The sequence below is a fragment of the Cygnus atratus genome, chromosome 2 (assembly GCF_013377495.2).
Source record: "Cygnus atratus isolate AKBS03 ecotype Queensland, Australia chromosome 2, CAtr_DNAZoo_HiC_assembly, whole genome shotgun sequence".
Lineage (NCBI taxonomy): Eukaryota > Metazoa > Chordata > Aves > Anseriformes > Anatidae > Cygnus > Cygnus atratus.
Window position 1 is genome coordinate 95,342,091 of NC_066363.1, and position 12,120 is coordinate 95,354,210.

General features: G+C 35.1%; 1 protein-coding gene across 1 annotated transcript in view; it reads left to right on the forward strand.

The window, feature by feature from the left end:
* GABBR2 (gamma-aminobutyric acid type B receptor subunit 2) overlaps window positions 1-12,120 on the forward strand; it is a 473,013-nt gene that overhangs the window by 319,307 nt on the left and 141,586 nt on the right. Inside the window, 1 exon segment of the mRNA XM_035550670.1 lies at window positions 4,278-4,385. Coding sequence (XP_035406563.1) covers window positions 4,278-4,385 — 108 coding nt within the window.

The following is a 12,120-nucleotide window of genomic DNA, read 5'->3' on the forward strand; positions in this document are numbered from 1 at the left end:
AGTGGAAGCTCAAGGTTGAGAGGAAATACAATTTACATGGAAGTAACTTTATATTAGGGTGTTAAGCTATCAATGCTTATTACATTGTGGAAGAATACTTAAACTTAAAAAAATAAATAAAAGGTCTTTTAACACCTCCTATGGGTAAGCTTAGATGGAAACTTTTTGTTGCAAAGGAAAATTGAAAAGAATTGCTATAGTTCACGCTTTTACAAAACACAGACAGTTCATAAATGCAGTGACTTTAATTAAACCTTACAAATTTTGTTTAAACATTAATATTTGACAGAGATGGATTTTTTTGTTGTTTTAAATAAACATCATGTTGGTTTTTTTTTCTTAGCCACAGACTGGAAAATGAACAAGAATGGTCTGTTTCCTTGTGGAGACACTCAGTGTTTGGTGGTGTTCAAATGGGTTGTCCACCAAGTAAAAGATTTTTAGCTTTTCCAGCTATCACTAGGAATGCGCTTATAAGAGCTCCTATTAAGCAATTTATAAAAAGCACAAATTACAATTCCTGCTTATTGAGGAGTTGCTGGGGAGAGCGTGATCTTTCTCTCTCTTCTGTTCAAATACATAATTAAAAAGTTCCAACATGACAGAGTTACTGATCAATTCTATAATATCACAGTGATGGCATTCAGTGTAGGCTCGAGTGGTATTATCCAAGTATTGGTGTCAGTTTTATTGTGTCCTTTCAGGTGAGTGGCAATTGGAAGTATAATACATTTCAGAATATATATATGTATTCTAACATATATATATATATATATTCTGAAATGTATTATACATATATATGTATATATAATGTGATTCTTATGTGCATTGTGTACTAGTTTATTTTAAATTCAGAAAAACATTAGGGCTGATATATATATTTCAGTGGCTTTTGATATTTTCTAAATTTTTCATTTTTCTGTCTGTATAAATGAATTATAGCAGACAAATTCAAGGTCATTTTCTTCAAAATTAAAAATTTATTTTCTTCTGAAACTTATTGTCTCATTCTTAGCAACAGTGATCTCATTTTGATAAAATTTCCTGATGTCTTTAAGTCAGAACATTTCTAATGTAGCCAATAGTTATATTATTCTAATTTGCATAATCCAGATCAGGAATACATAAAACTTTTGAACTGAACATGATAAAAATAACACTTTTTTTTTTTTTTTTTCTGAATATCCAGTTAGAAACATATTATGAGCATAATTGAATTTATTACTATTCCCAAGAGGCAATTACTCTTTCGGGGAGAACAAAACAGATCTTATTAGAGACATGAAAATACCATGTATCTGTTTGCCAAATATATCACTAAACTGTACACAAAAGAGCTGAATATTTATTAATAGAAGCAAAAAGATTGAATACTAAGTATGGTTATCACAGCTCAGTTGATGTGAAGTTAAAAAAAGACATAACTGGCTAACAAGAACATGTTGATATGAAATGTATTTTTTAAATCACTCAAAGTTGGTCTGACTGTGTCTTTGCTGAAGTCATTAGCATAATGTATGATGACTGATAATGAGCAAAGACTTGAAAAAATATTTAAGTTAAAAATAATATGTTGCCAACCTAAATATCTGTTCCCATTTTTTTGTTTGTTTGTTTTGAAATTCTTTTACAGTACTGCAGTCAAGAATGTCATTAGGTGGCAAAACTCATTTGGCTTGGGTTTAGTTGGTGTTCGTTTACTGATTTTAGTAATGGCATGATTAACCAGCAATCAGTGTATGGTCAGAGTCAATATCAGCAATGTAACAGATAAACCACAACATCAGTTGCCTATAAAATTTTAATATATACATACAAATGCCTAAACAGTCTTCTACAAGTATCCCAACATTTTCTAATAAACACAGCTCTTTACCAACTACTACGAAGAAAATTGTCTCTACCCCAGCCACAACCAGGACACATACCCTCTGAGTAACATGCAGACAGCGTACAGGACATATGGGTCAGCAGCACACCCTTTCTTCTGGGAGTGCAGTTTCCCACATGCAGATGCATCCTGTAGGAGATGTGAGCTCTCTATCTTTGTGTGCATATCTACAACCTGCTAGTGCACATGGCAGTGAAGAAGCACGTCCTGAGTTCACATCTGCATATCAGAGATGTCTGTCCCTGTGCAGCGCACCCCACACATTCACTTCTGCTTGATGCAGGCATCTTCTGGCCCTGGGTCTCTCAGGACTGCTGCTTTGGTACTATCCTCTTTCTTCGCACTGTTATAAATGTGTATGACTCCTCCTTTGTTTCCAAACTTTGTTGGTAATTCCTTCATTACTGTTTAATCCCACCAATGGTTGACATGCTCTTTTGTGTTATCAGTTTGGTGGCATATGCCTTCTCAGTTTTGGGTGTCCACACACATATATACCTCTTAGCCAAAATCCAAGGCACTTGTTTTACGTGTACTTTCCTCTCCCTAATTCACTATTGCTGACCATATGTAATTAATTGATTTTATTTATTTATTTATTTTAAGGAACTGTAGTTATTTTATGACTCTTATTGCTCTATCAAAATTTTTGAGTGGGTCCATGTCTTTTCTGTCTTTTCTGTCTTGATATCCAATCACCAATGCTTACTAGAAATCAGAATTTCTATTCCACAGAAAATTTGGGGGACAAAAGAAACAGTTTTTAATACAAGAATGGAAATGCTGATGATCTCTGGTAAGGCAAAAATAGATGATATGTACTTAGAAGTTAAACATTTACATTATTCTTAATATTTATCTTAGATCCCAAGTTCTGGATCTTCCTGCAGCACATAGTTTGTCATCAACAAGCAGGTCCTGAAGTTGCAAATTGAAAATCTCAAACTCTCCAGAACTCAGATGTAAAATTAAGTTGGTTTCCAATTAAAAATTTGCCTCTAATTCACCCAAATATATATATATATATATAAATATATATATATATCAGTCAGATATATATATATATTTCTGACTGTCCTTTTTTCAACAAATCAGATTTTTTAAATCAAAAAAAACAGCTCAAATGGCCAAGGATGCATGGTTAACATGGCCAAAACAAGGCTTGCTTTCCCCTTTTTCAGGTTTGCATTCCCTCTCTTTAGCCATTGTCTCTCTCACATTTTTTCCATTTGCATTGTACAGTACATTTTACTCTTACTTCTTGATTCACATTTGTGCAGTGCTCCATCGTGACAGCTGTCCCAGGTGCAGTCTCCAGACGAAGGAGGAGATTATTCTTCCGGTAATTTTTCAGGCACCCAGATTCAGTTGTATGTTTCCAGCTTGTTGCTGTGCCTCTTGCGTGATCTTCCACCTGCTACACTCTGTAGTCTCTGGTCCCTCTTTGGGAAGGAAAAGAGGTCTGTTCAGGGCAGAAAAACTTTTAAACAGCCAGACCTCCAGGTCAATGAAAGTAGAAACTTCCAAGGAACTAGAGTAGGCTTTGCAGAGCTTGCTACAACTCTGAAAGTTTTTTGTTTGTTTGTTTGTTTGATAGTTTTTGTTTTGTTTTGTTTTGTTTTGTTTTTTTTTTAATCTTCTGGATTTCCTTGGGAAACTCACTGTAAGGAAAATAACTAGATAGGTCTATCTCAAACCTGTAGCGACCTTAGGGTCCCATCAATTTATCATTCTATGTGAGCTCAACATCTCCTTTTTCTTAGACCCATATTGCATATATTGTCTTTGATTCAGGTCCTGCCCCTGAGGCTTGCCCACCTAGGCTTTGTTGCTTTGTCTTTCCTCTTTTACCTACAGAATAACTTTAAGGTCAGTTTTTCATATCTTTCCCGTATGCTAGGGATCTGCTTTCAGTGTTACATACCACACATAGTACAATTTCCTCTTATTTAGTCTGAATGACATCTTTACTTCTCTGTTCCGTTCTGTTCAAAATGTTGCTGTTAATATTAGCTCCCCGGGTAGTTTTTATAGTCTCTGTCTCTTGTTTTCCTCCACTGGTTCCTTCCTCTGCCTGCACAGAACACAATAAAAGTGGAAAAAAAAAAAAAAAAAAAAAGAAAGGACAATATTGTAACTGAGTTTTGTTGTTATATATGGAAGAGATTGTGAATTCAGCACCCAGATTTGTTACACTTGAAAAGGGGATGGAGGAAGAAGAAAAGAGAGAAAGCAATAAATGAGACAATTTTGAAATGTCAACATTTTTATTAAGTTCTTTGAGTATTTTTCAACTGTCAAGAAAAAATTGGCTCAAACGATGATATCCACATTACCTACTGAAAATAAAATGGCTTTGTCTTTTTTTATATATGTATTTTTTTAGGTCCGAACATGGATTCTTACAGTGGGATATACAACTGCATTTGGAGCAATGTTTGCAAAAACGTGGAGAGTTCACGCAATTTTCAAAAACGTAAAAATGAAGAAAAAGGTGAGGGGAAGTAAACTCTTTTTTCATTGATCTGTTAATACCATTTTCTAACAGTTTTGCTGTGTTTCCAGGATTGCAATACTTGTGCTGACTCTGTTCATGTGTCACATCCAAATATCCTGAATAGTTTGGTATTGGGGCTTTCTTGGTCTTCTTTTTAGTCTGAGAGTTGGAATCAAGCCACAGCCTTTCATTCCATATAAAGAGGTGGACAGTGGAGGCAGTTCTAACCTTTTGAATTGCATTCTGTCCTCATTCTTATTTACTGTGTGGTTTCAACATCCAGAATTCTGTTTCTGCTACATTCATAGCAGTTATGAAAAGCTTTTTGTATATCTCTCTTTAGGATATAGGTATTACACACAAGTTTCTCATGGGTTGGTAGGAGGAGGCAAGAGAAAGTGAGGCTTATGTAGGTCTCTATTTCTAATTTTGATTGAAATTGCATAAGCTTTCTCTCAGATTGATCAAAAATAAACCACAGAAGTTGTCTAAGGCATTTTTGATACATAGTATTCTGTGAACAGCTAAACCAGGCTTACCTATAGTAAACACTTCATGTCTATAGTGTTCATTTTATATTTTTCCCATGGAGCTTCTTTTTGCATGTGAAGCACTTTTGATCACAGTTTCTTCTAGAAATGTGAAAACTGGTGAATAGAAATCATGTTAATGTGTAAAAGAAAAAAGAGAGAGAGAGAGAGAATAACATAAATATTACTGTAGAGTAAAAAATAGTGCAAAACACAGTTCCTATATGCAGCTGAATATATTTTCTCTAATAAGTAGTAAAGAGGCATTTATACCAAAACTAAGTAAAATAATATTCCAAAACTTATTCAGATTTCTCTGCTCAATGCGTGGTCACGGAAGAACTGTATGTTGTTATTGCCTATGATAACGTTTCTATAGCTGATACATGTTGGGTCACTGTCTCTATGGGATACACCTTTTGACCTAAAAAGATTTTGGCCTGAGGTAAATAGAGAGAGTTATCTCAGTTTCTGAGAGGATTTATTATGCCTCAGGTTATTAAGGAAGTAAGTGCCATGGCACATTAACATACAACCACCAGGTCCTTCCCCCTACTATTATCTTAGATCAGGTCTATTTAAATATTTGTTAATTAAATACTAAATATATATCAATGTATAAAATAAAGAAGGATAAATAACTAATATCTTAAAATTAATTAAAATTATAAGTAATGTCTGTACCAAAACGAGGATACCCTGGATGGATGAAAGCGGAGATTGCCCTTTGTGCACCTGTGCAAAGAGCCCACTATAATATACCAGTTTAAGCTACCACAGTCCTATATATATATATATATATATATATATACACATATACACATATATTAACAATCTTAGACTTCCTGTATTAAAGACTTTTCACCCCAACCATTCTTGAAAAATTAAAATTTATATTGTAAAGATGCCTTTAGCTATATTGGTACAAATCCTTGTAAATCAGTGGTTACACAAAATACTGCCAATGTAACATCAAAGCATTTACTTAATAACCTTTATTATCTTGAGAATTTTATCACTTCTACAATACATGCTCTTCCAAAAAGGAATGAACAGTTACTTCAATTGACTGTCACTAAGAATGTGCTTTATTATTTTTTTTTAAGAAAACTTTTCATTTTAGAGCTTCAAGTTGCTACTCAACATTAATGCTCATTGAGTTGGTCAAACTCAAAGTAAAAAAACTCAAAGTAAAACAAGGGTGTTAGAATGTGTTATTAAATATACTGAGATTAAGTAAATAATGCACTTGGTTCTGTAAATTATGAAGAATGGCTATTCCACAGAATAATCTTGGTTTGCATTTTGTTATATATTGTTCTAGAACACAGGCATGAATCTTAAAAAACAGCTTTCTTGAAAGAAAAATCAAAACAAATTAGCTATCCCCAATAAATGCTTACTAATGATACATTTTCTGGTTTTGATTTCCCAGGATAGATAAAAGTGTATTTAAGAGCTGATTCAAACCCATGGCATTCTTTACTTATATATTACAACAGGGACATTTCCATTTTCAGTAGACATAGTTTACAGACAAAGGATTTTGTATCTATTGAAGCATAGACAATATACATTTTCACAAACAGTACCTAAACTGACAAAAAAAAAAAAAAAAAAAAAAAAAACAATGGTAGTTCTGTGTGGGGAAAAAACAAACAAACACCACATTAATGCTTTTTGAATTAGCTGTGCCATGTCAGAGCAGACTGGCATTTCAATACAAGGAGTACAAAGTTCCAAAATTATTTAAACTCTGTGGCTCCTATTCATTTGTGGTCAGTTCAGTTTCCACCTACAAATATGTTAGTAAAATCCTACACTTAGGTATACCACTTTTGCCTGTCATCCTGTATATTTTCATCAGGAAAATTTGCAAACTGATTTTTTTTTCTTTTTTTAATAGTGGGGAAGTATCTCATTGTTACACTTGAAAATATTCATCTCATGGAAGTGGGTAGTAAGTAAGGCAAAGAAGAATATAGGAGACATTTCTTCTCAGAAAGAGTAGTCAGGCATTGGAACAGGTTGCCCAGGGAAGTGGTGGCATCAGCATCCCTGCGGGCATTCAAGGAAAGGTTGGACCTGTTAAATAATAAATGTTAAATAATTCCACTGTTACACCATTTTAATACTATTGCACCATTTTAGTGCTGTAGAGAGTGAAACTAAATGATTTACGATGTCTTGAATTAGGTGAAGATATTTATTAACTTCTCTTTATTTATCTCTCAGAATTTCTTTTATTTTCACCTGTTTATAAATCTACTTGTATGTTATCAAAAAAATAAAATTCAGAATGCACTCCTTCTTCTATCAGGCTGCTAACTGACAAATTTTTCAAGACTCCCAATGTACTGTTACCATCTTTGATCTTGCTAGGGCTCAAAGGAAGCAAATTAAAAATGTATTAATTTTAGCTTTTATTAATTTGATCTGAAACAGAGGGGTGCAAGGGAATCAAATTTTTTGTTAAATGGAAATAACAAAAGCAGTAGGGGAAAATAAATTAGTTTTATTTTTAAGCAGGTTAGTAGAGATAATGGAAAGTTGAATGAATTAAAAATAACTGTAACATTCATAAAGGAGATACAATTCTGTTTTCTGTAAATCCGTTTTTTGTTGGTTTTGACAGCAGAATATCTACTGCTCATTGGGAGGTGGGGATTGCTCTTATGCTCACCAGCAGAGGAGGACTGGCTGTGGCTAAGAGGACAGTGTGGAGATTATCAGTGGTGGGAGTGCTTGTGGTGTTCTGGTGAAGCCATCTGAGCCATCTGAAGAAGCCAGCCCTTCTGGTGAAATTTAGAAAGTTCTGAAGTTATCTTTTTTGATGGGAGCTGCACAGTCCCTAGAATGGCAGGTCTTAGGGCTCTTTAAAGCAATCCTGCATAGTGTTTGCATGGCACAGCTCCAGCATGCCAAATAAAGACCATTCACTTTTGGAAAATATCAGAACAGTAACAAATTCAAGCCAGTGTTTTTTAAAGGCTCCATAAGTTTTATATCTTCTTCGCCTACAACGACAAGTATTTTCCATTTGTAGGTGAATACAATAAAGCATTATGATCTGGGCCACAATGTTGCTTGGTGCATTTTGTATTTGAAAGCACAATACTTCTCTGTTGATGTTGCTATGGTAAGCTTGTCTTCCCTATAACAGTACATTGTAGCTTTGTCTATTTGTACTCAATCCTTTAAATGTGACATCAAGGGAGGGATGTTTTGTGTTTAATTTCCACTCAAAATACTGTAAATGTGCTCAGTTGTTAATACCACTTAGAATTCTAGTGACATATGTCTTTATGTTGACAATGTTGTTACAAGGTAAATGCAGAATATAATTGCACGAGATGTATAACAACATCTTTTCTAAGACCTTTGCTGCTACAATTTAGCCAACATAATCCTGCTCTTCCATGATATCTTGTTTTTCTCTATTCTTATATTTACTCTCTTTATACATTTCTCGCAGATGAGAAAGGGTTAAAAGAATAACAAGCACGGAGAACAAGATATGGGCACTCCCTCAGTGTTAGAAAGCTACAAACAACTGCAGGAGAGAAAAATAGCTTACAGGTCCAACTTGACTTACCTATGCCTGCCAGTCTGCAGCTAGGCTGTGGCAAACTTAAAATCTTACATTCAACCTACTAAGTCCTAAAAGACCTCTGAAGAGGGTTGTGGTGTTCATGCATTGCAAAGATGGATAGGAGCTTGTACAGACTATTCTGTTGATGGCAGCTTGGAGAAGGGAGCCTGGCAGTGCAGGAGAACTGCAGGGCTGCGAGATATGGAGCAGGGAAGGGGCTGAGAATGGGAAATTAGGTTTTCTACTAAGGGCTTTAGAAAGAACCAGATCTTGTCCAGATAAAAAGAATAAAGAAAAGTTTGGGATTATTGGCTGGGAAAAGGAGTTGATGGGCAAATGAAGGATACTGAATTTGGATAAGAATTCCCAGAGAGTTCAAGTACGATTGAGAGATAGCAAAGAGTTGAATGTGGTGTGGGTGGGTGACACTCTTAAGAGGTAGTCAAGAAAGTTGAGTATGGTGGAACATGGAGCTTGAGTTTGGGAATCAGGCAGCAAACTCTAGCGAAGGGACCAGACCTGGTTTGGAAATAGATTAACATTGAAATTTAGAGGCAGGGTGGCAGATCTGAAGATTAGGTGCATCTTGAAGACCAGAAGGGAGAAGGATCATAAGATTTAGAAAGGAATAAGAGGGAAAAAAATATAAGACTGACTCCAATGGTTGCACAGAATTGTGGGCTTCTTCTCAGAGCATAAAGACTGAACAACGTTTTAGAGTTTCACCCTTCTTTTTATCTATTATTATGTATCCATAAAACCTACAGGCAAAATATGTGCCTTGTCTTCCTGCTATGCTGTTGTATAGCTTGTGATAGCTGCTAGTTACTCTTTTCGCTCAAGCTGATGAGGTGTGCAAAGTTCTAAAAGTTCATTTTGCTGATGCATGCAGTTCTACATATAATTGAATTCTCTTTCTCTTCGATTTCTTTAAAAAGAATGGACTCATGAAAATGTCAAAAGGCTGATACTGTGGCTAAAAAGTCAATCATTGAAAACCTACAGCTTGCTAATACTGAGATGTCTACAGCGTACATTTGTTCTCCCATGTGCACTATAGGACATAAGTGCAGCCTTAGTTTTCTGCAGGATGCCAGTGTTACTGAGCGTACACAGTGAGTCTGCTCTGGGCATGCACATGTATAATGAAAGAGAGCTTTCTGCTGAAGTCTTTTTCACTTAGAATAGAAAAAAATACATAATGAAAAGGAGTTCTGAGAAAGCTGGTCTCACGTATACAACAGTTATGTGCTAACTTGGTGAAAAAGATTAATTTCTGTTTTTGCCAGAATGATTTGTTATGCTTTAGCATAACTCTCTCTGAGTACAGTTTTCAGAGGAAGATAGCACTTGTAGGATTCCTTGTTTTTCAGAGGTAAATTCATTATTTGAGTTGAGCAGAGTGGTGTTTCTCAAATTTTTTAGGTCATTGCCTTCCCACTCTGTTTTTAACCCAAGTTTAGCCACCCCTCTTCCCCAATTCATATCCTTAATTGTCCATAAATGAAGAAGCATGGTAGAGTAGAAGGGGCAAGAGACCATCCACGTCCTCTGTGAAGAGCAGACCACATAGGTTGTTCTGAGCATCTCCTCCGGTCAGAGTGGGCAGCAGCTGGCTGTGTGCTGTCACCCCATGGTACCAGCTACACTGAAACTGTCAGGAGCTGCAGCTGCACATAGCGTCCCTGCGGGAGACAACAGAGAGAAGAGAGCAGCTGGAAACCACATGCTTACAAGAGGATTTGCCGCTACCTTCTCCTCACAACTTGTCTCGGTTTATTACTATCCTCATCTCTCACTTGAAAACCTTTGGGAAAAAAAAAAGTTTATAAGATAAGTGTAATCTCTAGTTATAAACTTTTCTATAGTTTTTTCAAGCCATCTGTGGAATTTATAATTTATTGCAACCTATAGTCTTTCTCACAAAGGCCCCAAATGGTTTTTAACAACACTCATTATCTTAGTCGCTTAAAAATAGAGAAAGCAGACTTTTCAGATTATGTTGCTTAGGTAAGAACCTCACAGGCTACATCTTATTTAATGCATTTGTAAATGTGGCTCTTTCTTATTAGCGTGAGTGTAGACCATATTAACTAATCAGTTCTTTTTGTAACTACTACTATAAAATATTCCTCCAGGTCAATTTTCAGACTTTAAATATTTATACTTTTCTAAAGCTTTTTTTTTTTTTTTTTTTAAATCTAGCTAGAGCTTTTTGTGTGTATAACAAAAAGCTATGTGTTGGGTTTCCCTTAGGATAGATAGACATGTATTTCAGTAAGTATATATGAGAGATCATAAGTCTGAAAAGGAGATGTGTCAGGATCCAGTAAGTTGCTTTGTGTAACCATTCCAACAGTACAACAATCTATTACAGGCCATCTGCTGAAAATGAAACAGCATATGGGTACCTAAAGAAAAGTTCAATGTTATTGGTCATTCTTTGAGAGTAAGAAAGGAGACAGCAGTTTGAAATCTGCTTATGTTTGTGGGTTTTTTTTGTTTGTTTTTCCATTGTAAATACTTGCGACTGGACCAAAAAATCCATGATACTTACAGTGCCATGTAAATTATTTAAGTATAGCTTCCTGAGTTATTCATATACAGATATAGTGCTTTCTAAAGCAATACAAGTGGAAACTAAATTGTTTTATTACTCCCCCCATAGCAATAACAATAAATTTTAAGTCCAAAGATTCCAAATCCTAGAACCCATATTTAGATGTAAAATAAACATCCCTATTTTTGTAAGAACTGATCAGCCAAAATGTCAGCCAGGGAACAATAGGAATCACGTTTCTAAAATTCATATAAATCTGGACTGGGGAGCTAAATCTCAAGCTCCTGTCACACACAAAAAAAAAAATAATAATGTTGAGCTAATGAACTATACATCTAGAAGAAAAATCTGCTTTTGAAGTAATTTATGTATGTAAATTTCTGCATGGTACAATTTGATAAGGCTAAACCTCAGTAGCAATGAAAACAATGAAAACTCTGTATGAAACATAAGTGCTCATAAATGGTGCTACAACTATAATTTCTATGTGTTATGAGACTAATGGATGACAGAGAAGTAAAGAACATGTCGCTATACAGTATGAGGTAATTTGTTCCTGAATAGCTTGAAATTGGATTGTAAATGTAATCAAGTGCATTGATGTCCCCAGCTATTTGGTAACGATGCAGTATGCTTTCCCACAGAATTGTTCATTAAGGAAAATATTAAAGTCTAGATATTTTAATGTTATCTCAAACAAAATCAGAACATTTCTTCTAGACCTTCAAATCCTTTGTGTACTTTTTTCCTAAAGATTGGAATCCCTTTTAGCACTAATGAGGATTCACATCCCTGATAGAAATTCCTCCATACTAAGGGCCCATGCAATCTTCAGCTCAGCAGATGCATTTCTCTCAAAGGTAAATTTAATCTGCTACATGGACAGGATGTGGAGCTTTCTCAAGAAAGCCGCCTATCTAGCTCTACTTATGGCAGCATACAGAAGTAACCACAATGATAACGTCCATTTCTAAGGCTCTTCTCTGAAAGATTATATAGCAAGAGTGGTTTGATTCTAATAGTGTCAAATTGGATTTCTTTAGCACTTTT